We start from the raw sequence: 26,314 nt of genomic DNA, 5'->3' as shown, positions 1-26,314 counted from the left end.
TCGAGAGCCCGAAACCCGACCCGGAAAGCCCGAGTTCGATGGGGGAAAAGCCCGCCCGAAGCCCGACATGGGTAGTACCGGCCCAACCCGCCTCTAGATAATGGGCGGGATTGGGCTATGTCCAAAAGAACATCCACCCGAACTATAAACCCGCACCTAAAGACCAATTGTAAAGCCCGTTCATTTAGCGTGTTTAATAGTCACGCACATCAAATCCGTTTGGCGCCCGTGAGCATGGCCCACATTCTAGTACTAAGTGGGAAAATATCCATTTTAAATCCCTAGATCTAAGGGTCACAAACTTCCAACCCGATAAATAAAACCTTATCCCTCATCTACTTCTAATCCACTACCTACTCCAGTAGAGCATCTTCCAAGTTCCACCACCTTCCACCATCTTCTTCATCCCTCCACAACCTAGAACGACCTTAGGTCTTACCCTTCTATCCCAGCCTAAAGATACGTCTCAGATTCAAAGTAAGTTATATTTCAAGTCTGATCTTCAAAAGTTTTTCCTCTATTTTATGAGGTTAATTCTTTTAAAGAGGAACTTAGCTTGTTTAAACTTTGAATGATGGACTTGAGTACTTCACCTTTAATCTCTGTTTGATTTTGTTTTTAATTTATTTCTAAACCGATTTTCTTAAAATCTTTCCAATGGTTATGTTTCTAAATCATTTTCTAGATCACTATTGCTAAATCTAGTTTCAAAATCTCTCTTATATCTCTCCATTTTTTTCATAGATCTATATGAATACATGGTTTTCCTTTTGGTCTATTTCGAGTTTGATCTTCGAAAGTTTTTCCTCTATTTTATGAGGTTAACTCTTTCAAAGAGGAACTTAGCTTGTTTAAACTTTGAATGATGGACTTGAGTACCCGACCTTTAATCTATGTTTGAACTTCTTCTTTTTTAATTTATTTTAAACCGATTTTCTTAAAATCTTCCAATGGCTATGTTTCTAAATCATTTTCTAGATCACTATTTCTAAATCTAGTTTCAAAATCTCTCTTATATCTCTCTGTTTTTTCATAAATCAATATTAATACATGGTTTTCCCTTTGGTCTATTTCGAGTCTGATCTTCGAAAATTTTTCCTCTATTTTGTGAGGTTGGCTCTTTTAAAGAGGAACTTAGTTTGAATGATGGATTTGATCGTTGATGTCTAATTTGCCGAGTTTTCCCTTATGGGTTGTCTTCCACGACTAATCTCTGTTGGTGAGCTTCACATCAGAAAAATACTTGATATTTCTTTATGAAATAGATGATAGTTTTTCATGGTCTGATTTTGTCCCTTTTTAGATTCAAGATGCCTTTGTAGTATATTATGCTGCAAACTGGTGACTTGGATCTAATATCATATGATGTAAACAATAGAGATTTGTTGATGATAATACAACAACATATCTCCATCTCACTCTTTTTTTACATTGTTTTCTAACTTCATACATGTATCTTTAGGGTCTGTTTGATACGTGGAAAAAGTGAGTAAGAAAACTGATTTTCGTAAGAAAATCAGTTTTCTACCGTTTGATTGGTACACTGAGTAAGAAAATGGGTTTCTTATAAGAAAAATAAGTCTGAAAATTGGCTAAAACTTTTTCCCACCTTTAAGACGGGAAAACCGTTTCTTACCCACTCTAGCCGGACGCGCTCTCTCTCTCTTCCCATAAGGGTAAATCTATAATTTTCCATCTTTCACCTTTTCCGTTTGTTTGTGTCTTGTTCAGTTCTTTCTCATCCGAAAACTCTTTCTCTCTCTCTCTCTTGATTCACCACACACAATCCTTGCCTAACACCTTCCCAATCCTACAAAAATAAGGTATTTTTCTGTTTCATATTGGATAGTCAAACACTAATGAAGCATAGTTGTTGGATAATATATAGTTTGGATGTAATTTTCTTCTATATATGGATTTGGGTATTTGTGTTTCTGGATTCAATTTATCTAATCGCATAATTGTTTATGGATCTTCGTTTTCAAAGTTTTATTTCAGCAGTGAAGATGTTGAAGAAAATTTCAGTTATTAGGGTTTATCGAATCTATTATGGATCTTCGGTTCTTGTGTTTATCGAATTTATTAGTCTGCTGTTGGGGTTTTTCAGGAAATTTCAGTTTCAAATTTATCTTCTTGGAATATAATAGTGTCTGGGTTTGTAAGCTCTAGACATCTAAGATATGCCCAAAATGTTAGATTCTTTTATGTAGGTTTCATCAACCCACCAACTAAAAAACACTAATCCCTTGATCTTTGAATCTCATGCTTATTACAAGATTCATGAGTAGAAATAAAGAAAATCAAAAGAAAACATGTGTACCTTTCTCCATTGTAGAAGATGGTTTGTTTAGTCTTTGTCTTCAACTTTCTTCTCTTCTTTAAAGCCTTAACCTTCTTGCTTCTATATGAGATGGAGTAAAGTAAGTAGAGATGAATAAGACTCTTTTCTCTTTCTCTTCTCTAGCTCTCTAAGTGATGGACAAGAACTGGACATTCTAGAGCAAGAGCCCCTAGCTTTCTTTCTCCAAACTCCATCTTTATTTATACAAGTCTCTGATCTATCATAGAGTTTGTATAAGAAGCTACATGGGTGGCAAGTGTCCCTTAATGTCTCAAACAACAAGTCATTTGGTGTAGACACAAGACAAATGTCCCCTTATGTGTCAAACAACAAGCCATTAGGTGTAGACACAAGACAAGTGTCCTCTTATGTGTCAAACAACAAGCTATTAGGTGTAGACACAAGACAAGTGTCCTCTTAAGCTTATAGATTTATCTTGGATTGAGTTTTCTTAAGCCCACTCCTTTATGGGCCTTGATTGTATGGGACATATAGGTATGGGCCTTGTACTTGCTCTATTTTGCATAGAGCACACTTAAAATGTACAAGCCCATCTTACATTCTCCCACTTGGCCCATACAATCTAAGGCAAAACAAAATAGATTTATTTTTAATAAAATTGGATTTTCGAAAGACTCGATTAAGGGCTTAAGACTAAGAAAACAGACATGCGCGCTTTTGTAACAAAACGCCCCAATCATTATCTAGTACATCATAATATCATCAATAAGAAAAATGCGAGTCATAGCGGTTACACGTCTTAAAACGACACGTTTCCTTCCATGTACCACAACACAACAACCCACCTATCATGATCATCATTAGGAGTACAGTTACAAATCTATATACATAACTAGATTTGCTTCAATTCAGCTAGAAATCTTACCAAGACAATTTCTATCTTGCTAAGACTATTCTTATTGCTTTTCAACTCATTTTCAATTATGTGCATATATGAGTAAACAAGAATATAGAAACATAATATCATGAGATCTCAAAAGTGTTTATAGAAACTTCATGCTTATCCAATCCATATCATTACAAGGATTACTAAGACCCATTGTTGCAACATGTTCCTTAAATGTCTTAGTGTTCAAACCCTTAGTTAATGGATCGGCTACCATAAGCATAGTACTAATATGTTCTATAATCACTGTATGTTTCCGAACCTCCTACTTAACGATAAGATATTTGAGTTCGAGGTGTTTGCTTCCCCTTGAGCTCGAATACTTATCATTTTTAGAGAAGTATACTGCGGCGTTGTTATCACAATAAATTCTCAACGGCTTGGCTATAGAGTCGACGGTTCCAAGCCCTGAGATAAAATTCCGCAGTCATAAAGCATGAATCGTGGCTTCATAACATGCCACAAACTCAGCCTCCATAGTGCACGACCCATATATGCTTTGCTTAATGCTTCTCCAAGATATGGCTCCACCTGCTAAAAGAAACACATATCCTGAAGTAGACTTTCTGCTATCAGCACATCCAGCAAAATCAGAGTCTGAGTAACCCTTTACTTCCAGATTATCAGTTCTTCTGAAAATAAGCTTATAATCTTTGATTCCTTGCAAGTACCGCATCACTCTCTTTACAGCTTTTCAGTGAGCCATTCCTGGGTTACTTTGGTAACGTCCAAGCATACCCCACTATAAAGCTAATATCAGGACGGGTACAAATCTGAGCATACATAAGGCTCCCTACAGCAGAGGCATTAGGAATATTTCCCATTCCTTTTTTTTCAAGATCATTTTGTGGACATTGCATGAGATTGAACTTATCCCCTTTCATTATTGGTGTTTCGATTGGTGAACACTCTTTCATGCCAAATCTCTTTAGAACTCTTTCGATATACTTCTTCGGAGACAATCCTAATAAACCTTGTTTGCGATCTCGGAAAATTTCAATTCCGATAACAAAGTTTGCCTCATCCATGTCTTTCATTTCAAAGTTCATAAAGAGAAATTTCTTGGTGTCATATAATAAACCGAGATCATTAGTGGCAAGAAGAATATCATCCACGTACAAAACCAAATATATGAACTTACTCCCACTAGCCTTCTGGTATATACATTGGTCAACAATGTTTTCTTTAAATCCGAAAGCTGTACTGGTATCATTAAACTTAAGGAACCATTGTCGGGAGGCTTGCTTAAGTCCATATATTGATTTATTAAGCTTACACACCATATGTTCCATCCCTGCTTCTGAGTAGCCTTCTGGCTGCTCCATGTAGACCTCTTCATCTAAACTCCCATTAAGAAAAGTTGTTTTCACATCCATTTTATGAAGCTCTAGATCATAATGAGCCACCAAAGCCATAATGATTCTAAGTGAGTCCTTTCTAGATACAGGCGAAAATGTATCATGATAATCGATGCTCTCTTTCTGAGTGAAACCCTTTGCAACAAGTCTGGCCTTATATCGTTCAATTTTGCCTTAGAGCCGAGTTTAGTCTTAAAGACCCATTTACACCCGATTTTCTTACGCCCTTCAGGTAATTGAACTAGATCCCAAGCTATATTCTGTTTCATCGATTTCAACTCTTCATTTATTGCATCAATCCACTTAGAAGAATCATCACTTTCAATTGCTTGTGAAAATGAAACTGGGTCTTCATTACTCGTTCCAATGTCGTATTCAGATTCCTGAAGGTACACCAAATAATCAGGCGAGATAACAGGCTTTCTTATTCTCTGAGACCTGTGTAGCTCTAATGGATTATGAGGTTGTGGGTCAGTCATTTGTTGTTCAACATCATCAGTGTGATGACTCCCAATAGGAACAACAATCTTCTCAGAGTGTAAGGGAATAGGAACTGCTACCCTTACTTATTCAATAACCACATTTCGTGGTTCAGGACTCCTATTAGTCTCAAAATCCTCCAGGAATCCAGCATTACCAGTTTCAACAATTCGAGTTGTATGTTTAGGACAATAAAATCTATACCCTTTGGATTTATCAGGGTATCCAATAAAGGATCCACTAACTGTTCTTGAATCCAATTTCTTTTCATTTGGGTTATAAATCCTAGCTTCCGCTGCGCAACCCCAAACATGCAAATGTCTCAAACTGGGTTTCCTTCCAGTCCACAACTCAAATGGAGTTTTCAGAATTGACTTACTAGGAACTCAGTTTAAGACATATACAGCCGTCTTAAGAGCATCTCCCCACAACATAACGGGTAGAGTGGAACTAGATATCATAATCCTAACCATATCCATTAAGGTTCGATTACGCCTTTCAGCAACACCATTCTGCTGCGGCGTTCCAGGCATTGAATATTGTGCACAAATGCCAAGCTTTTCAAGGAGTTTGACAAATGGATTGGGGTGTTGACCCAATTCATCGTATCTGTCATAATATTCACCACCCTTATCTGATCTAATGATTTTCACTTTTCTTTCTAGTTGCCTTTCAACTTCAGTAATAAATACCTCAGCTACACTTACCGTTTGAGATTTATCATGCAACAAATATATGTATCCATAACGTGAAAAATCATCTATAAAGGTGATAAAATATTTCTCTCCACCAATAGAAGAAGTGGAGAAAGGTCCACAAATATCGGTATGAATGATCTCAAGAAGATTTCTGCTTCTTGTGGCTCCTTTCTTGGTGTGTGTTGTTGTTTTTCCTTTTATACAATCAACACATGTCCCAAAATCAGTGAAGTCTAGGTTCGTAAGAATCCCATCCTTCACTAATCTCACAATTCTTTCTTTCGAGACATGTCCCAATCTTTTATGCCACAAGTTAGCAGAATTTTCTTTAATCATGTTACGTTTAATTCCAAAATTAACATTATAATGCAGGGTTAAAAGAGTTTTTGCAAACTGATCATCAAGACTGAGTTTATAAAGTTTACCACTTAAAATACCAGAACCCACAACCCAAGAGTTTTTAACAAGATCAAAACGCTGGTTACCTAAATTAAAAAATTACCCCAAAAGATCTAATTGAAACATAGATATCAAATTTCGAGACATCGAAGGAACAAAAAGAGTATCAATCAAGTCCAAAATGTAACCAGTATTTAAAACCAAACGATAAGTTCCTATAGCTAAAACTTCAGAAGGGGACTCGTTTCCCATTAAAATAAAACGCTCAGTCGGACTTGGGGTTCTGCTTGTAAGGAATCCCTACATTATTTTGGAAATATGAATATTAGCGCCAGTATCAATCCACCAAGTATTAGAAGGAACTTTAATAAGATTTGATTTGAAATTTGTTAGAGCTAAAAGCTCACCTTTCTTTTCAAACCAAGCCTTACGTTTTGGACAGTCAGCTATAAAATGTCCTTTCTTTCTACAGAAATGACATTTCCATTTAACCTTCTTCTGAATATGGCCCTGAGATACTTGAGCAGGTTCATCATACTTTGGTGAATTAATTTTCTTTCCTTTCTTTGGCTTCCATTTATTTTTCTTTACTTCTTGAGAGACCATATGAACTGAAAAACTTTCTTGAACTAACATACTTGAGAGTTCATTTACATTCCATTGTTCTTCCAGTGAATAATAATTCATTTGGAATGTACCATACTGAGGAGGCAAGGAGTTCAAAATAAAGCGAACAATGAAAGGTTCATCCACGTTCATACCCAGTCCTTTCAACTTTGCTGCAATGCTTGTCATTTCTATAATATGCTCTGGCATTCCCTTAGTACCATTAAACTTCATGGTAGTTAGTTGAGCCATTAATGTGCCCGCCAAAGACTTATCAGCAACACAAAATCTTTCCTCAATTGCCTTGATGAATTCCTTAGCATCATCAATTTGAGGAAGAGAAGACTTTATGTTGCTCGCAATTGTCATTCGCATAAACATTAGGCTTAATCTGTTCGATCTCTCCCAGGCCTCAAACAAGTTCTTTTCATCCACACTACTAGAGACAGTAAGAGCAGTGGGTCTATCATACAATAATGAGCGATCCAAGTCAAGAACACCTAAGGTGAATCTGACATGTTCACTCCATTCAGAAAAGTTTGAGCCTGTGAGCATGGGAACAGATGCAGCTTGCGAATGAAGTGATATAAGAGTTGAAACTGCAAAACATCAACCATCACATTATATTATAAGCAACTAATACAAATATTAGGATCGATAGCAAATTATCCTATAAACAAAAATGGCACCATCATAATTTATCCTTTGGGACTAAATTAAGACATACGTGCAAACAACACAAGTGATCATCATTAATCATTCATTTATTGTATCATCGAACCACAAAAGGGTTTGTCACCTTTGGGCAACACAAACCAAGTTGGTTAAGTCGTACAATACCACACATCGATTAATTATTGTAATTCATCTTTGGACAAATCATAAGATAATAATAATCGACCAATTAATTAATGATGTCACAACATTTCATGCATAAGACTATAATGAACTATAACATATGTGTTTCTCTACTCCATAGATTGTTCACTAGGATCTCATTTTATTTAAATAAATCATGAGTCACACTAAATACAAACGTTAAGGTATTTAATTAATCACACATACTCATGTTTCTTTAATTATGTATTCATTTGAATAGGAGTAGTAGCAAATATGTAAGAACTATGACCATTAATTAGTTCTCACCATGCAACCAATAATTACCAAACATTGTTTTAACCTTATTCATATCTTCACAAATTTTTATCATATTACTTAATTTCAAAGTAATAAAATAATGAACTACTATGACATAACTTGCCTCCACCTTTCTCCAATGAAGAAAATAATACATGAATACACATATTAACACTTAATTGCAAATCTCTACAAGCAATTAAGGGTCTACCGGAAAACCTTTCGCCGATCACCGGAAAACCACTCCGGTCACCGAAAAAAATAATAGAGATGTATTTTCCATAAATAACCATAATATACACATGCATGAACTTCTTATATATAATAGTAACTCATGCTTGTATACTAACATCTCTCTAAATAAGATCATATCTAAATCATGCATGAGACTATAAATCTATATAAATAACTACTCTTGTTTCAAGAATAATCATGAGATTCATCAACCATGGGCTCTGATACCACATGTTAGATTCTTTTATGTAGGTTTCATCAACCCACCAACTAAAAAACACTAATCCCTTGATCTTTGAATCTCATGCTTATTACAAGATTCAATAGTGGAAATAAAGAAAATCAAAAGAAAACATGTGTACCTTTCTCCATTGTAGAAGATGATTTGTTTAGTCTTTGTCTTCAACTTTCTTCTCTTCTTTAAAGCCTTAACCTTCTTGCTTCTATATGAGATGGAGTAAAGTAAGTAGAGATGAAGAAGACTCTTTTCTCTTTCTCTTCTCTAGCTCTCTAAGTGATGGACAAGAACTAGACATTCTAGAGAAAGAGCCCCTAGCTTTCTTTCTCCAAACTCCATCTTTATTTATACAAGTCTCTAATCCATCATAGAGTTTGTATAAGAAGCTACCTGGGTGGCAAGTGTCTTTTAATGTGTCAAACAACAAATCATTTGGTGTAGACACAAGACAAGTGTCCCCTTATGTGTCAAACAACAAGCCATTAGATGTAGACACAAGACAAGTGCCCTCTTATGTGTCAAACAACAAGCCATTAAGTGTAGACACAAGACAAGTGTCCTCCTAAGCTTATAGATTTATCTTGGATTGAGTTTTCTTAAGCCCACTCCTTTATGGGCCTTGATTGTATGGGACATATAGGTATGGGCCTTGTACTTGCTTTATTTTGCATAGAGCACACTTAAAATGTACAAGCCCATCTTACGCAAAACTGTTTGATTAAATGCCTGACTTGGAATAATATGTCAAGCTATGACTTATGGTTTTATCTCTCTTCAATTGCTCTGTTGGAATTCCTTGGACTATTGTTAATCTCTCTTATTTCCATTATATGATACATCTATAATGGAAATTAGCGTTTCAATTTAATATAGTTGTTCAATGGACATATGTTTGTTATCGTCAAATAATATTTATATAAACAATAAAATCCGTTGCATCGGATATATCAATGTTATCTTCGATTATAGGAAATTCCAATTTTGGAGCAACTCTAGGGTGGGGCTTATAGCTCCGCAGTCCGAAGAAACTGAGAAGCCATATTAGACTGAAATCGGATCCTGGCCGTTTGTCATGTATTAACAATTAGGGTTCCACTTGTAGGAAATTATACCCTTATACTAGTGTTTATAGCGGATAACAACATCTAATGTCTAACACTAGTATCCCCAAGATCATCATGCAAAACTAGTAATTAAACTAATGGAGATAGTAGATTACCTTAATCGCTTTTCCCTCGAACTAGTTGAATTGATTAAAGAAGACCAAGAGCTTCAAACGTAGCTTCTCTACTTGGGACACCGAATAGTGTATTTAATCTCCCTCCTTGAAAGCTCGCTAGCACTCCAATGGTGGTTTGATAATAAGAAGACCTTCTTCTTGCTTGACTAGAAGATAGCTTGGGAATTAGCTCACTTTCTCCTCTCTACTTGATGTGGTAGAGTAAGAAAGCTTAGAGAGAAATTCCACACCTTATTCTCTATCCTAAGAGTGTTTATATAGAACCCTAATAAGAATCCACCTCCTTTTAGGTTTCCTAAAACACCCTTTAGAATAAGATTTAAGGAAATAGTCGAAAATAGCAACTAGTTGATATTTTCTCAATTCCCTAAGGAGATGACGTCCAAACCCAGCCAAAATTGGCATATTTAATGTTCATAACATAAGGAAACGTCCCTCCAAAAATCAGTCCAATCCGAGCCCTAAAAGTGCCCGAATCGGCCTAGGCCCAAAACCCTTATTTCGGGCCTTTTTGTTATCTTTTGCCCAAATTCTATTTAGGCCTGTGAGATATATTTATGGGACATTCCCAATGTTATATCACACTCCCACTAGTCATATCATCCGATTAAATACCCATTCTTATGTGTAACCCGATGTAGGATCCGATCGAAGTTAGCCGCGAATTACTTCGTAATTCGACGATCGTAGTTGGTTTCTAGCTAAACGCTACGACCCCTAAATCAATCGGACTTGATGATCTTCTTCATCAATTATCCTAGCCGACATATTGCTCGCATTGCCATCTTGGTCGAAGGACATCTCCTTCAACTCCTTCAGACTCCCACTTGGACTTAGAACAAGTGCAATGCCTCGATTCCCGTGTCAATTTAGTATCCCATCTGATACGTCACGTCATTAAGACTTTCTTGATATCCGAGTACAACTGTAAAATACAAACGATTAACTCCTAATCCGTTTGAGCGTGGCCACGCATTTTCAGTTGCTACTCATCCAGTGGCCTTGAGACACTTTGTACCTAATGTGATTAGGTTGACACAATCCATTCTTCCGCTCCCACTTAACTTCATGTCTATCCTGTCCTTCCCAGTATCCGTCTTTATAACCTCCTTTTACGGCGCGGCGTTTGACGGAACCAAAGTCGGACATTCCTTTCATAAGATGAGTGGAGCACTCATGTTTTGAGGAATCTCTCCAATTGTCTTTATGAGAAGTATTGACGTTCATCACGAGTGATGTACTTCTCATTTGAGGGTTATCCAGTGTATAAACCTTTTACACACCCACGTAGTCGAATAGAATATACTATTCCTATAGCCCATGAAACTGCGCTATCCCATCGACTCCCGTGCAAGTCTTCATGAGTCATTGTTGTCCATGCAATGACCTGGACCAGGGATTCGATAATAAATATTCCAAGTTCACTTAATAGGGTTTCATTCATCAGATCACGTATCTGACAAACCTATTCAGAATGTTTTATCATCAATGGACTGTCGTTTAAACACTAAACCAAATTTAGACGACTTGTGAAATAACTCTATTATTTCTGATAATGAGAGTTGTAAATCTGAGCCTCTTTCGTAAAACTCTTTTTACCCACTCAGTTTTACTTGTCGAGGTTTAAAATTATACCTCATGCTTTAGACTCGTGTATGACTCTCATACTTTGTCTTAGGTGACAGTTTAGTTTGACTGCGGATGTAATCCGTTTAAACTTTGCTAATTATCAATTAATTTGAAGACCGTTATCTTCAACCTTGATAATTTCTAGTAACTTTTACTAGAGTTAAGGCTTTTAATTCTTTATGTAGTATTTGCAACAGTTCCCGGCTTAAAACACTTTTAGCCTACTTTCCTTCCATGTCTGGAAGTTTGCTACGATGACATGTTCAACTTTTGTACTACTTCATCCTTTAGCCTTCTAGGATGTTTCTATGTAGTGTTTCGGTTTTCAAATCCGAATTTGGATATTCAAATGCCAATCATATCCAATATGATTGACTTTATGTATTCGAACATAAATCTCCCTCTCATGCTTGTTTGCTACATCGGTGTCTTTTCAAACTCCGATTTAGCAACGCTCTTAGTCATGAGTTTTGGGTCGAAATTCTTTTAGACTTTCCGAGTCTTAGATTTTCTGTTTCGGATCTCAAGCATCTCAGCGTACTGAGTCTCTCCAATCCTATCATCCTTTTGATCTATGCTTATAGATCTTCAGATGCCTAAAATGGCATTTCATCCTTGTGTGTGGTCCTTTTATTGAGTCAGTGTGTTCACTGTTACACAACATCTTATGTCGTACTCAATCTTTTGTATGTACTCAGCATACGGACCCGGAAGGTTTGTTTCTCCCACTTACCTTCTTGAAACTCGTGATTCAAGATTATCTTCATTCCTCAGGAATCAAACTTCTTTGATTGCCTTTTGAATCGAAGATTCTAACTCTTGCGTGCTTTTAATCCGTCGATAGATTTCTGAAGCATGCCTATGGACATAACTTGATTGGAAGAATCTTATTCTTCTTGTCTAGTTTCGGGAAACATGAATGTTTCCATCCTTCTCAGTTTTCTACTTTGGAAAACCAATTTAGGTCTTCTGTTGACTTAAATTATCAAGCTTCATGTCTTGACGAGATATGGATTCCACGATGATTTTGGCTTCTAGCCAAAATCTAGAGTCAGTTTCCGTTTCTGCGCAGGTCTTTTATCTCTTCAGAAATAACCTTTATTTTCTGAGTCTTTAAGATTTTATTTTGACCTTTCAGGGCTTTTGAACAACAACTTGGAATTTTCTCAACTACTTTGAGATATTCCTTTAGAGACACTTTCACTCGCTTTGAGAGTTCTCCTGCGAATGACATTCGCTTTTGTGCGGTGGGTTTACAAGATCATATCTTTAACCTTTCCTTTTCCGAGGAGCCGCAGTTTGTTGCTCTTGGTCGAATTTAATCGTCTTGTACAAGTTTCATGATTGTTCTTCATGACCTTCCATGATTTTTCTCATGATCGAATTAAATCGACTTGTACTTTTCTCCCACTTATTCTTGTAATAATTAGTACTTTTCTCCCAGACTACTAGGTGTGCTAATTACTAGAAGAATACTATCATGAGCAACAAACACTTTGTTCTCTTGATTGGTTGTGGAAGAAGCTCAAATTTCTTCTAAAAGAAATTGCGTCAGATATTAGCTAGTTTTGTAACGTTTTTACAAGTTTTAGCTTTAGACGGAATAGGTTAAGTGTGAAAACAATCGTGTCTAGACTATATCCCAAAATATTCGGAAGACTGGCTTAAACCCATCTTTGATCGAATCATGCATAGCAATGTTCGATTACTCCCACTGAATCCACCATCCCACAAATGTGTTTCATGGAGCGAGTTGGGAATCGGCTTCTCAACTCCTTTGATGGTTATCAAATGTTTGACTCAAGTTTTTACCACTCTAATCTAATCGGATGACTTAAACTCTCTTGTCAAAATGATTCTTTACTTCGGTTTGTACTTTGTTTGAACCTTTCAAACATTCTGACTTATACTTTATGATTTGTACGTTTCCATACTTCATGAAGTTATCAGCGTACATATTGGAGTAGCTCTCGTTAGCTTCTCCAAGTAAACTTATAGGTCTGCATAACACTGTATGAGTCCTAATAGATTACTAGTCTCTATGCCTTTTGAAAAGGGTGACTTTGTCAATTTAGTCCTTAAGACCTAATTGACAATGCTGAAGTTTAATGAGTTTGAATCTCTTGATTTTAGCCATTATCAATGTTAACCTTCATTTAATTTTACCACTGGTTTAAAACATCAGACGTTTCTAGAAGAACAAAATAATCACTATTAAGTTCTAAGCTAGATCAGTGTCTAAAAGAAGACTTTGATTCCTTTCAGCATCCTTAGCATTACTGCTTCTGCTCCCTCTTGGATCTTTACTTCTTTTAGTCAAGTATGTGATTTCCTTGAGCTTTACCGAGCCGTACATCCGGTATAAAATACCTGATGAAGAAATTTTACGATACTTGTTTTTAACTTTGTTAACAAGGATGTTGGAATCGGAATTCGTAATTCCATTCCTTATGTCCTCCAGGTGCTAAGGGTAGTTTCCTCTTAAATGGTATAGCCATTGTTTGGAAACATTCACAGTAATGAGAAATACTCTTGATCATGTATTCGGTAACTGTTTGCCTTTTCTTCGATCAAATGTTTGTCTCACTTGACTGACCCTTTGCCCTTTTGAATCTTAAGAGCTCTTTCTTAGATTTTTGTACCAAATCTCAAGAACCTTTCTTAGATTGGATATTCCCGTATGTTCTGCTCAGTTTGTTCGTAACAACCTGAGTGACTCATCTAAGGTTTTATCTATCTTTGTTCAATCGATATTGAATTGGGTGATAGATGTATTCTGTTGTCTTCCGTTAGGATAACTTTCAGATTGCCTTGGAGGTCTCGTACCTCTCCATTTATGACTTCTGTGAGAAATTCTTCCTCAGTTCGTCTTAATGGTTATGCTAGCATCCATTACTCTTCCAAAGAGAATGTTATAAGATTGCTTGCAAATGGCTTTTGACCTTCTTCGGTATGAGTCAACATTGGGATTGGGTATTCTAGTAAGCTTTCTTTTTGAATCTGAGAACTATTCTCGGATTCATTCTTCCATTCTAGGAAGTGGATCAACACCTCCCTTAGGTGTGATTTTAAAGTTGAAACCGTTTTCATGTGTCATCTTAATTCTACATAAAGAAATGGCAAAGTTCTTAAAACTCGTTATCGTTTTTGAAAAACTTAGTTTTCCCACATTATTCAATAGAAATCGTCCCCGATTGAATAAGTGATTCCAAGATCTCAGTTCTTCGGAGTAAAGCGGACGAAGGCCCTACCCTTTGACTCCGTCGTTCCGGGTGAGTGAACTACTTCACTGATCATACCTTATGACTCTTGGTTGATAGATTTCATTAATGAATGACTAATCTATCCTTTTGCCTCGAGTATCCAAGACTCTCTTGCTGATCTCGTTGAGTAGAACCATTTAGACGTGTAGGCCTCTTCTATAGACCTACCCGCATTGTCCCAGGGTAGAGGAGGTACTCTGTGATGGCCGACCCACCTTCCTCGAACAAGGGCGCAACGAGTGTCTTAATCTGGATAGGCGATTACTCAAGATTACGTTTTGGGGACTTTTACGCTAGTCTGGCGTTTGTTATAGTGAACTATTTAGCCTAACTAACATCCACGACATAAAGCGTAAATAAATAAGTAAATGCGCGCGAGAATGTAAATCAAGCAGACATGGATCCTAGTATGGCCCCTAACCTAGAAGATCTAATCTCCTTTGGTTTGCTTCTTGTTTCGCCTTTTGGTTCGTCTAGATCTCCATCTTTGAACCTCCATTGATTTCTCCCACTCGCCTTTGGATTTCATCCTCGAGTTTCCTCAATGGACCCATAGACCCTAAACTCTAATGACAAGACTTTAACGATTCGCAGATCGTATAAACTTGAAATTAAAATTAATTACAAATATGCACCCATCCGTGCTTAAAACAAGAATATAGAAATAAATCTATGGCCATACTAGTTTCCCACATTCACATCACATGCAATCATATAATATATCAAGGCTAAGAATTATATATGCATGATTATCTTGGGAGATACTTTTGTTGACATCACATGTCACATTACGAACCTTAAGTCTAAATTCGAAGAATTCAACTAATGGTGCGTTCCGGTTTTATCTTTTATGATTTCTAAAATCATCTTTAAGAAAAACTCCGTTTCGGGTTCTGAAAGCCCGGGTCAATTTCGGGAAAAATATTGGTTCGATTCTTAATGATTTCATAAATCAATTTAAAGAGAAATCCGTTTTGGCCTTCTGGATGGCTCGGATTGATTTTGGAATTATTTGGTTGGAATCGGAAGAAATTTTGGCAAAAAACTCCCACTCGAATGATGGTCCCTTTTCGTGGTCCGAAAAGCCTCGAAAAAGCCCGGGACAAGTCCTAGACAAGTCTTGGCCCAAGCCCACAAAAGGGCTCGGACCAGGTCCGGACATAGCTCGGCCCATAGGGCCGGCATTTCCTGGCCGAGGCCTATCAAGGCCTGGTCTCGTCCTGGCCAGAGCCAGGACGCTAGTCCATGTACCAGACACGTCCTAGACGTGTCTGGTGCTGGACCGGACCAGCATTAGGTGTCTCGGACCTAGTCCGAGACACCCAGAACCTCCCAGACGCATCTCCAAGACGCGTCTGGTTGAGAGCTCTGGACGCGTCTCAGGCGCGTCCAGGAAGCTCCCTTGCAGCTGCTGATCGCGTCCTGGACGCGACCTAGACGCGTCTCCAAGACGCGTCCCCAGTAGCTGCTCTAGACGCGTCCAGAAGACGCGTCCAGGAGCTTCTGGTTGCAGAAGACGCGTCCAGGAGCTTCTGGTTGCAGAAGACGCGTCCAGGAGCTTCTGGTTGCAGAAGACGCGTCCAGGAGCTTCCTGGCCGGACACTAGGGTTTTTCAAAACCCTAGTTTCCAAATTTTTTTTTTTCTTATGCAACTCTAAGTTGCTATTTTCCAATTTTAAAACTTTTCTCAAATTTTGAAATTCCTTTTAGAACACTTCTAAAATTCTTTTAAAACTTTTAGAAACTTTTAAAATTTTCCAAATTTGTTTTGGGAGTTTCCTAAACTCAAAACAACTCCTTTTAGAACACTTCCAAAATTCCAAATTTTTTGTTTTTCAAAAGTTTCCAAAACTTAAAAACAACTCTTAATCAAACCAATTTTGGATCAAAATCTAGGTTTTTGAAACTCTTTCAAGAACAAATTTTGAAATCTATTTGAAAAATTCTTGAATTCCATTCAAAATCAATCAAATTCTTATGTTTAAAACTCTTTTAAACATAACTATCAACTTAATCAAGCATGGATTAGTTCGAAATTCAATCAAATTGAGTTTTTAAAACACTTTCAATCATCAATTTGATTCTCAATTTGAAAATTTATTGAATCCCATTCAATAATATCAAATTATGAGTTTAAAATACTTTTAAAACACTTTTAAAATACTTTTATAAACTCAATTTTCAAACTATCAAGTATATCAAATATGAATTAGTTCGATTCTTAGCAAAAATTAGTTAATTGCAAGAGGCTCTGACGCCACTGTAGGGAATTATACCCTTATACTAGTGTTTATAGCGGATAACGACATCTAATGTCTAACACTAGTATCTGATGCACCCGAAAAGGTTACACACCCAAGCAGAGGTATCAAGTAGTAATCCGGCAAAGCCGGGATCGATCCAAGGATAGGAAGGCAATTTGGATATCGAAGGGTCTTATCCCTCGGTCTAGATATTAAAAGCTAACTTAGACTAAAAGGAGAAAAACAAAGGTAAACGAGGGTTTTGATTGAATAAGCAATAAAGGAAACAATTAAAGCAAGTAAAACTAAACAATAAAGTAAACGGGCGAGAGAGATTCGAGAGAAGAGTTCGGAGGAACAAGAGTCGGGAGACGGTAAGAGTTGATTCGGGTAAAAGTTAATTGAGACGGTTACTTCGATCCACAAGATCGACAGTGACAAATACTATGTATCTATTCACATGAAAGTGTAATTAACTTCACCCACATTGACAATCCTAAGCATCATGTGTCTAACTAAGCATAACCGATCAAACGTCACTAAGCATCGACTATCAAACTTACACACACCATCTAATGAATTGAGAATGAACAAGTATGACACTAATAAGCATAATACGTCAAACTAAGTATAATCGATCAAACGTCACTAAGCATCGATTATCAAACTAAGTACGCATTATCAAAGTTCGTGTCAATAGACGATTACGATCAAGGCTTCTAGTTTATAAAACTAGACGAAGACAATTAAACTCACATGTAAACAAATAATAAGTCAATCATCACATTCAAATCATGCTTCAAGAGTATCCGAATACGAGAGTTCATGTATCGAAGTCCGGGAATCTATAATGATAATCTACAACTATGTATTGTCCGATTTAATGTGTCAAATACAATCGATGTTCGACTCCTAAGGTGGTGTCTATAAGGACTACGTATATCCGGAGGTCATACTTAGTCAAACAAACGTCCTAAATCGGTTAATCCCGAGTCGTCGAAAATGTCGTCTAGTCGCCTAACTATGCGAAGTGCTTGACAAGACACATGAAATACGATCAAAACGATAATCGAATCAAATGAACATCAATTCATAATCGAAACATGAAATCATATTAAACATAATCACGAATTCATCACATTTCATCCCATATATTCGACACACTTGATTTAGCTAAACATGTTGAATGAATGATAAATGAAAAGAAGATGATGAGAAATCCCCCTTTTTCGATGTGGCTCGAGGCTAGGTTCGTCGAGAAAAATGAGTCTCTAAGTGTAGTCGATCTCCCCGTAGCAATTTTCTGGATTTCCCTTTAATAGTGAACTTTGGGTGTCCCCGAGTAAAAATCAGATTCCCCATAGCACCCACCATCATCTTCTCCATTTAGAACACAAACTCCATTAAAGCTTCATCAAGCTTTCTCTCTCTAAAGATTTCTTACCCAAAATCAAATCAAATCACATGGGAAGTTAGCCAAGGACATGGGGAGTAAAAGCCCCAAGGTTTCCGGCCAAGAAAGTGGCCGGAAACCCTAGAAAATTCCGGCCAAAAAAGGTGAGGAAATCCGGCCAAAACCCAAGAAGGTCCGGCCAGCAGCTCCCGTGCATGTTCCTGCCGTCCCGAGCTGTTGGTGCGCGTGCTAAGCTGCTGTCCCGAGCTTGCGCAGCTGCCGTCCGTGCGTCCCCTTGGAATCCCGAGCAGCAGCTCCATGAGAGCTTCAAAAACCGAGCTGCTGCTGCAACTCCACGAGAGCTCGGTGTCACAGCCTACTCATTTTGACCCATTTTGAGCACCCAAACAGCAGTTAAGAAGGCCCGGACAGTAGCTAAGAGGGCCGGACAGAGAGCTCAACAGCAGCCCAAACAGCACCTATACACTAGGCTGCTTTGTGCATAGTTGGATACCTCATTTTGTGCACTCTTTGGCCCAGCCCAAGGAGTTTTCTAGAGATTGGCAAGGAGATATTTCCTAGAGATACTTGGAGCCCAAGTAATCTAGAGATTTCCATCACCCTTAGATGTGTTACATGTGGGTAAATCCTAGCCATCCATTGTATATAGGAACTAGTATAAATAGGGGATCACCCCTCATTTGTAAGACATCCAAGCAAGGATTCAAGAAGTGTTAGAGAGAGATTGAGTGACTTGGGAGACGTGCCCAAAAGCTTTCTTGTAATCTTTAAGTTTCATCAACAAAGATCATCTTCTCTCAAACTTGTGCATACTTTGATAGCTTCCTTTTCTTGGAGTTATAGTGCTAGATCTTGCCTAATAAGTCAAGGTTACTTAGGCATTTTAGTGAAGAAGGCTTAGACTTGTGCTAAGACAAGTGCCGCACGGTGTTAAAGCATAGGCCGAAACTTTACTCCGTGACATCGGGCTGCTGTTGCGTCCCGTGCGTGCTGTCCCGTGCTGGAGCAGACGCATCCCGTGCACAGCAGCTGTCCCGAGCTTGCTTCCTTGCCCGTGCTTGCTGCCTCCGGCTGCTTCCGGCCAAGACTAGGCCGGCCCTAGTGTTGGCCGGCCTAGCTTGGCTGGCCTCCTCCTTCTTCTCTCTTTTTCCCTCTCTTTCACACTCTTGAACCCTTCAAACCCTAGAACTCCTTTAGCCTCTCTCTCTCCTCCAAAGTTGTGTAGTTCAATGATGAATGAAGAAGGAAGAAGATGAATAGTGTATTTGACTCAAACCCTAGACATAGTCAACCTTGACTTTGACTCAAACTTGAGTCCATTGGGTGCCTCCAAAATCTCTTCCTTCTTTCATCTTCTTTGGGCTTGGGTTTTAGACTTCACTTGGAAATCAAGAGGGTGCCTTCTAGAATTATAACCAAAGGAGGGTGCCTTCATAGAATCCTTGTTTTAAGACCGAACCTCGACTTCTTTCTTTCACAACTTCCCCGTCCGAACTCGGAATTGACTTCCGTTTTCACCGTTGGGCTCGTCTTTGACTCCTCTTCTCATATGATTTGCTTGAAGTCTTTTTCTCTCATTTTGAGCACATGAAATGATAGTGACAATTCGCCCCCTTTATTCCGAATTCCATGTTTAGCTCCAAATATGGTACCTAAACAAGAAAAATACATAAAATATTATTGATAACACTCGAAAATGACTAATTAGTCTAAGTTAGGCTCTCCAAATGTGACATTTTCGTGTCACATCAGTATCCCCAAGATCATCATGCAAAACTAGTAATTAAACTAATGGAGATAGTAGATTAACTTAATCGCTTTTCCCTCGAACTAGTTGAATTGATTAAAGAAGACCAAGAGCTTCAAACGTAGCTCCTCTACTTGGGACACCGAATAGTGTATTTAATCTCACTCCTTGAAAGCTCGCTAGCACTCCAATGGTGGTTTGATAATAAGAAGACCTTCTTCTTGCTTGACTAGAAGATAGCTTGGGAATTAGCTCACTTTCTCCTCTCTACTTGATGTGGTAGAGTAAGAAAGCTTAGAGAGAAATTCCACACCTTATTCTCTGCCCTAAGAGTGTTTATATAGAACCCTAATAAGAATCCACCTCCTTTTAGGTTTCCTAAAACACCCTTTAGAATAAGATTTAAGGAAATAGTCGAAAATAGCAACTAGTTGATATTTGCTCAATTCCCTAAGGAGATGACGTCCAAACCCAGCCAAAATTGGATTATTTAATGTTCATAACATAAGGAAACGTCCCTCCAAAAATCAGTCCAATCCGAGCCCAAAAATGCCCGAATCGGCCTAGGCCCAAAACCCTTATTTCGGGCCTTTTTGCTATCTTTTGCCCAAATTCTATTTAGGCCTGTGAGATATGTTTATGGGACATTCCCAATGTTATATCACACTCCCACTAGTCATATCATCCGATTAAATACCCATTCTTATGTGTAACCCGATGTAGGATCCGATCGAAGTTAGCCGAAGTAATTCGACGATCGTAGTTGGTTTCTAGCTAAACGCTACGACCCGTAAATCAATCGGACTTGATGATCTTCTTCATCAATTGTCCTAGCCGACATATTGCTCGCATTGCCATCTTGGTCGAAGGACATCTCCTTCAACTCCTTCACCACTTACATCATTTTTATTGAATTGCTTACTTTACGGTGATAGTCGATAAGTTAGCTTTTGAAAAAAATAAAATTAACCCTTACTTTACTGGGGTTTGTTAGGGACATTTTATACCTCGTTTTCTTCCTTCACTAAACAAAGTTAACATAGATATATTTTTTAGTACATCTTAGACACCAGTCTGTTAGTATTTCATTATGCATGATGGTCATGTTTGCACCCTTGATGCTTTGTGTGAATATCTACAAGCTCATTTACTCTTTGTGAGTAGTTCATAATGCATGATACACACCAATACTTGATTCTTTTATCTGACTCTCTGTCCTTGTTCTCTCATTTTGAATACTTTAATTTTCAGGATGGCTTTAAAGATGACTCTTGGAGGATCATTAAGGATATTGAGAAAAGCAGTGCACATTGCCAGGTATATCGATACTAAATTTATCATTTTATAATCTCACAGTGAATTACATTTGTCTTTCAATCTTATCAAGCTTGTATCTCTTTTTCAAGGTCTTATCTTTTACTTAATCAATGGTTAGTTAGAACATATTCATGAAGTTTACTCTAGGTTATTAGTCATTTAGAGCTTATTGTTCTCGTTTTACCTTTTCCCTAAAGGTTTTGGGCACGATATGTTACCTGAAAACTCAAATCCCGACACCAAAGTGGTCTTTTAAAAGAGATCAGTTAGCAACAATTATGTGGGAGGAGTACCGTCAGCGACATCATTCATAGATTTCCTCTACTCTATTTATGTTGCTTATATTTTGTTTCTTTGAATGGCATGTTAATGCAAATAACAATAGGCCATTGTGAATTGATGAAATTCATCTTGTTCTTGGAGCTGGTAAAACTTGAAGGTCAATGGATGTTGTTTATTTGTTTAAATCAATGCTTGCTAGTGATTCTTGTTGTTTATGATTTTGGGTAATTAAGATTCTAACATTTTAGGGTTTTGGGAGAAGAAGTCACGAATTTCTTGATGGATTGTAAGGTTTTGGGAGAAGTTTTGAGAGAAGATGGTTTTGTGTTGATTTCCTGATAGGATCATTAGAGTTCATGGAGAAGATGCCCACGAATTTTAAAGGCACCTCCATTTATTTTGTTAATAAAATAAGAGTTCATACTAGTATGGGTTGGATGACCCAAAAACCAAGGCTATTTGAATGATTTTCTAAAGGCACTTCACATTTCTCACAACTCTATCAAACAGTTAAAACATCATTTCTTACTCAGAAAAGTTGATTTTCTTACCCATTAGAAAAAGTTGGATTTTCTTACTCACAAATTCCCACGTAACAAACGGACCCTTATCTCTCTGTTTTTTCTTACTCTATACCTATATGTTTTATCTTATAACTCTCTGTTTTCTAACTATCTTTTTTGCAACTCAGATCATGATGCTGAAGTTGTTGATTTGGCAACCCCTAGTAACCCTGTTGAAGCAACCATTGTTAATCAGAATGGATCACCAGGTTCTGCTTCTGTTAATGTGCTTAACAGAACTAAAGGTCGGAAGAGAACCTCAAGTGCATGGGTAATGTATGATTTTGTTGATGTGCCTGATCCAGAAAATGCTCAAATTTTGAAGAATGTTGTTGAGTGTAAGATTTGTGGGGAACTGTAAGATCTTAAGTCAACTGGCGGGACTAGCCATTTCACCAGCCACACGAAATCATGTTCGAAGAAGCATAGGGTTGATCTCTCACAGACCTCAATTTTGCAATCTACTTCTGGTAATATTGCTGCATTTAAGTTCAGTCAAATTAGGGCTCGTCGAAATATTATTAAGTTAATCATCTTGCGTGAGTTACCATTTCAGTTTGTTGAAGATCCATTTTTTCATTTTTTTTTTTGTTAATGATAATTTTCATCCAACATTTTCAAAGTTTTCAAGGGGAACCGTCAGAAATGATATTTTAAAATATTTTTAATGAGGAAAAACTTGCATTGAAAAATGTTTTACTTCAAAATCCTGGAAAAATATCATTCACATCTAATATTTGGCAATCAAATCAAAGTTTGAGTTACTTATCTCTTACTGCACATTATATTGATTCAAACTGGAACTTGCATAAGAGATTGCTTGCTTACTCTTTGTTAGACAAATCTCACGTTGGTGAGCAGATTTCTTGCTTACTCTTTGTTAGACAAATCTCACGTTGGTGAGCATATTGGCAACACTATCTCCATTGGTAAGTTAAAAGGTTTGATTCTTAACCTTCCTCTTAGTGGTGAATATTGAGATACGTGTGTAAACACGTGATATAAGAGGCGGATCGAGATGAGAGGATCCGACGATCAAGACTATTGCAAGATATTTGAAGATATGTGAAGATCAAAATATTCAGTTTCATATATTAGAATATTTCTTGTAATATATCTAAATATTATTGTTAGATAATATTTATATTGTTTCCTAGTTCAGTTAGGGGAAACTAGGAAACCCCAAACCTTCTCTATAAATAAGAGAGGATTCTAGGAGTTAAATCATTCGATTACTATTCGATTATTGTAACGAATCACCACAGTTGTGGTTAATAAAGTATGTAGCCATTCAGGCTTTATCCGAGGATGTAGGTCGTGAATATCCGACCGAACCTCGTTAAATATGTGTCGTCTAATTTATGTTCATCTATCTCCGATTATTATATAATCGTGATTTTAACATGGTATCATGAGCGGGTTCATCAATCCTGTTTCATCGAAATTTTTTAGCTTCCGCAATTTTCCGACAATTTTTTTTAATCGTTGTGATTCCAGTATCGATCAACCACTTGTTCGATTTTTTTTCCAAGGTATTCTTGTGTTTTTCCATCATCTTCTTACGAATTTTCAAGATTTGTGTAGAGAGACTATATTCAAGATGTTCAACCACAAAGAAGTTGACTTGTTTCTTGAGACCTAATAACTCTTTATGTTTGGAAACCTAATCAAGAATCATCACCCACCACTACTAATGCTTCCACCAACCCCAACGGTGAATTTCTTCAAATCAAAGGTGCCCTGTGTTGTAGCCGAGAATGGAATTTCAAAGGGTTCTTTCTGCTTGATTAATTATCCTAAGAGTCACAAAGTAAAAACATCCACCAAGCCTCATCACATTAAAAGGGCAGTATCTTTTATTATTTGGTTAAGGTCTATATGAATTACAAGGTTTTGGTCTATACGAGGTACAAGGTTATCTCAAGGGGAATCTTTTTTTCTAAATATGTGAAGTCGATTTCACCGCAAGCCCTGTCATTGAAGCTCTGGACCAGCACGAGTTAAAGTTTTTTCAGCCGAGCCGATTTTGTAAGTTGTTCCGTCCAACCTAACCGATTCAAGTAAGTTGCAAATTTTGGACGTGATTTCACTCTTTTCTCCAATTCGGACACTTCAAAAGTTCTGTGTTCCGACTTGCGGGAGGGTATTGAGATACGTGTGTAAACACGTGATATAAGAGGCGGATCGAGATGAGAGGATCCGACGATCAAGACTATTGCAAGATATTTGAAGATATGTGAAGATCAAAATATTCAGTTTCATATATTAGAATATTTCTTGTAATATATCTAAATATTATTGTTATATAATATTTATATTGTTTCCTAGTTCAGTTAGGGGAAACTAGGAAACCCTAAACCTTCTCTATAAATAAGAGAGGATTCTAGGAGTTAAATCATTCGATTACTAATCGATTATTGTAACGAATCACCACAGTTGTGGTTAATAAAGTATGTAGCCATTCAGGCTTTATCCGAGGATGTAGGTCGTGAATATCCGACCGAACCTCGTTAAATATGTGTCGTCTAATTTATGTTCATCTATCTCCGAATATTATATAATCGTGATTTTAACAGTGAATTATTTCATGTTCGTTGTTGTTGCCACATTTTGAATTTAGTTTTTCAAGATGGATTGAAGGTGCCTCAGTTTAGGGATATGATTCAACATATAAAAGGTAATCTTGAATACATTTTTGTTTTTGGAACAAGGTATGTCCAATTTCATACTCTATGCAAAGCTAATGGTATTAAACCTAAGAATATTCAATTGGATGTGAAGCATCGTTGGAACTATACTTTTCTTATGTTGAGGGATGCCTTACCTTACAAGAATGTGATCACAATTTTCTTATCTAATAGAGTCTGCCCTTTTGTGATATCTAAGTATGACTAGTTGTTTGCTGAATTGTTATGCAACTTTCTTAAACCATTTTGTGATGTCACTGTGTTTTTTTCCTGGAGTAGATTATGTCACTGTAAATCATGTGCTTGAGTTCTTGATTGAAATTGGTTCTGTTTTTAAAGAATATAAGCATGATCCATTGTTTGCTTAAGTATTGGGCTGAAACTCCGATGTTGTTTAACATGACATGTATTTTAGATCCTAGAATTAAGTCTAAACTTGATCTTGTAGAACTTGAGTCATGTTTTGAATCATCAGCTCAACCTATAAACTGCTCTACCTCCCAAAATGTTATTGCTAGTAGGAAAATGGAGGATTTGTTTAATGAATATTCTGCTTATTTGAATGCTCCTAGAAGTACTACTTGCAATCTTCATAATCCAATTGTCATTCCAAAAACCCCACCCACTTCGTTTATTCCGAAAAGCTTAAGAATAAATATGTACGGAAGAGAGAAATTCCAACCACCTAAAATAAAGAATTGTTACAAATAATGAAGAAACTAGGAGATTTAGATTAATTAGATAGGAAGCAATGTAAAATAAACCAAATTTGATACATGAATATTCAGTTTGATAACCTGCTACTAATTCTTCTTCTGCTTCTGGTTAATCAAAAGGTAATCTCTCACATTCTGCTAGGGAAGAAATTAGAAAAACTGTAAGCCATATCGGTTGACGCTACAAATTCCACCCCCAAAAACCATATTTTGACTGCGCCTCGACTATATCAACTGTACTTGAACTGTTAGATAATCATAGTCTGTGATAACATCACTGCGTTCATCGCTATTCCAGAACCGTACATGATAATACTTCAGCCTCATACGGCTCCTCGATGGCCATCAATAAATCTAAGGAGGAAGCAGAACCAAGTCAAGATGATAGGGATCAACCCCTTCTTCGAGTAGACGGTCATTTTGGGAGAATCTAGGTTGTGCTTCTCGTGTACCTGGTGCAACATATCTTGGCGAGTTATCTCGTTATATGTCTGAGTCGGACCCAATTGTTAAAGAATTTAAGAAATTTGATGTTCTAGAGTGGTGGAAAGAGAATGAGAAAAGGTTTCCAGTATTATCCACAATTGCTAGAGATTTGTTAGCTGTTCCTGTGTCTACAGTAGCTTCAGAATCAGCTTTTTCTGTTGGAAAGAGAGTTCTTGGGGGATCATCGCAGCAGTTTGACCCCAGAAATGTTAGAGAAAATACTGTATTTTTGAAAGATGTTTGGAAAGTTGAATTTAAAGCCTTACTTCTCTCTTTTGATCCTTTAAATTTGTTGTTTTCACTGTTTTTCTTTTTATTTCATTTCGTAA

At 37.1% G+C, this 26,314-nt stretch overlaps 1 protein-coding gene and 2 long non-coding RNA genes across 3 annotated transcripts; 1 reads left to right on the top strand and 2 right to left on the bottom strand.

The window, feature by feature from the left end:
* The first annotated feature begins 1,607 nt into the window (after positions 1–1,607).
* Positions 1,608–26,273, top strand: LOC147568182 (uncharacterized). The gene is made up of 4 exons (XR_015230981.1): positions 1,608–1,823; positions 21,186–21,251; positions 22,225–23,064; positions 24,673–26,273. It is a non-coding gene; the product is annotated as an uncharacterized LOC147568182 (long non-coding RNA).
* LOC147568184 (uncharacterized) lies at positions 6,179–8,658 on the bottom strand. Its single transcript, XM_086654605.1, has 3 exons — positions 8,523–8,658; positions 6,591–7,388; positions 6,179–6,483 (listed from the first exon to the last, which is right to left on the bottom strand). Exons 1-3 carry the CDS (start codon positions 8,530–8,532, stop codon positions 6,449–6,451), a joined length of 843 nt encoding a protein of 280 aa, XP_086510731.1. The 5' UTR covers positions 8,533–8,658; the 3' UTR covers positions 6,179–6,448.
* LOC147568183 (uncharacterized) lies at positions 17,843–19,425 on the bottom strand. Its single transcript, XR_015230982.1, has 2 exons — positions 19,150–19,425; positions 17,843–18,528 (listed from the first exon to the last, which is right to left on the bottom strand). It is a non-coding gene; the product is annotated as an uncharacterized LOC147568183 (long non-coding RNA).
* Positions 26,274–26,314: the final 41 nt, after the last annotated feature.

This window comes from Eschscholzia californica, unplaced genomic scaffold (assembly GCF_041429995.1).
Source record: "Eschscholzia californica isolate CP2 unplaced genomic scaffold, dmEscCali1.0.p SCAF_1, whole genome shotgun sequence".
Taxonomy (NCBI): Eukaryota; Viridiplantae; Streptophyta; class Magnoliopsida; order Ranunculales; family Papaveraceae; genus Eschscholzia; species Eschscholzia californica.
Note: the sequence above shows the minus strand (reverse complement) of the source record. Positions and strands in the feature narration are given on the sequence as shown.

Bases quoted from the DNA above. Each gene is read 5' to 3' on its own strand.
- LOC147568184 (XM_086654605.1), bottom strand. The intron at 6,484-6,590 runs GTGAGCTTTTAG...AAAATAATGTAG, and splicing joins GGCTTGGTTTGAAAAGAAAG to GGATTCCTTACAAGCAGAAC.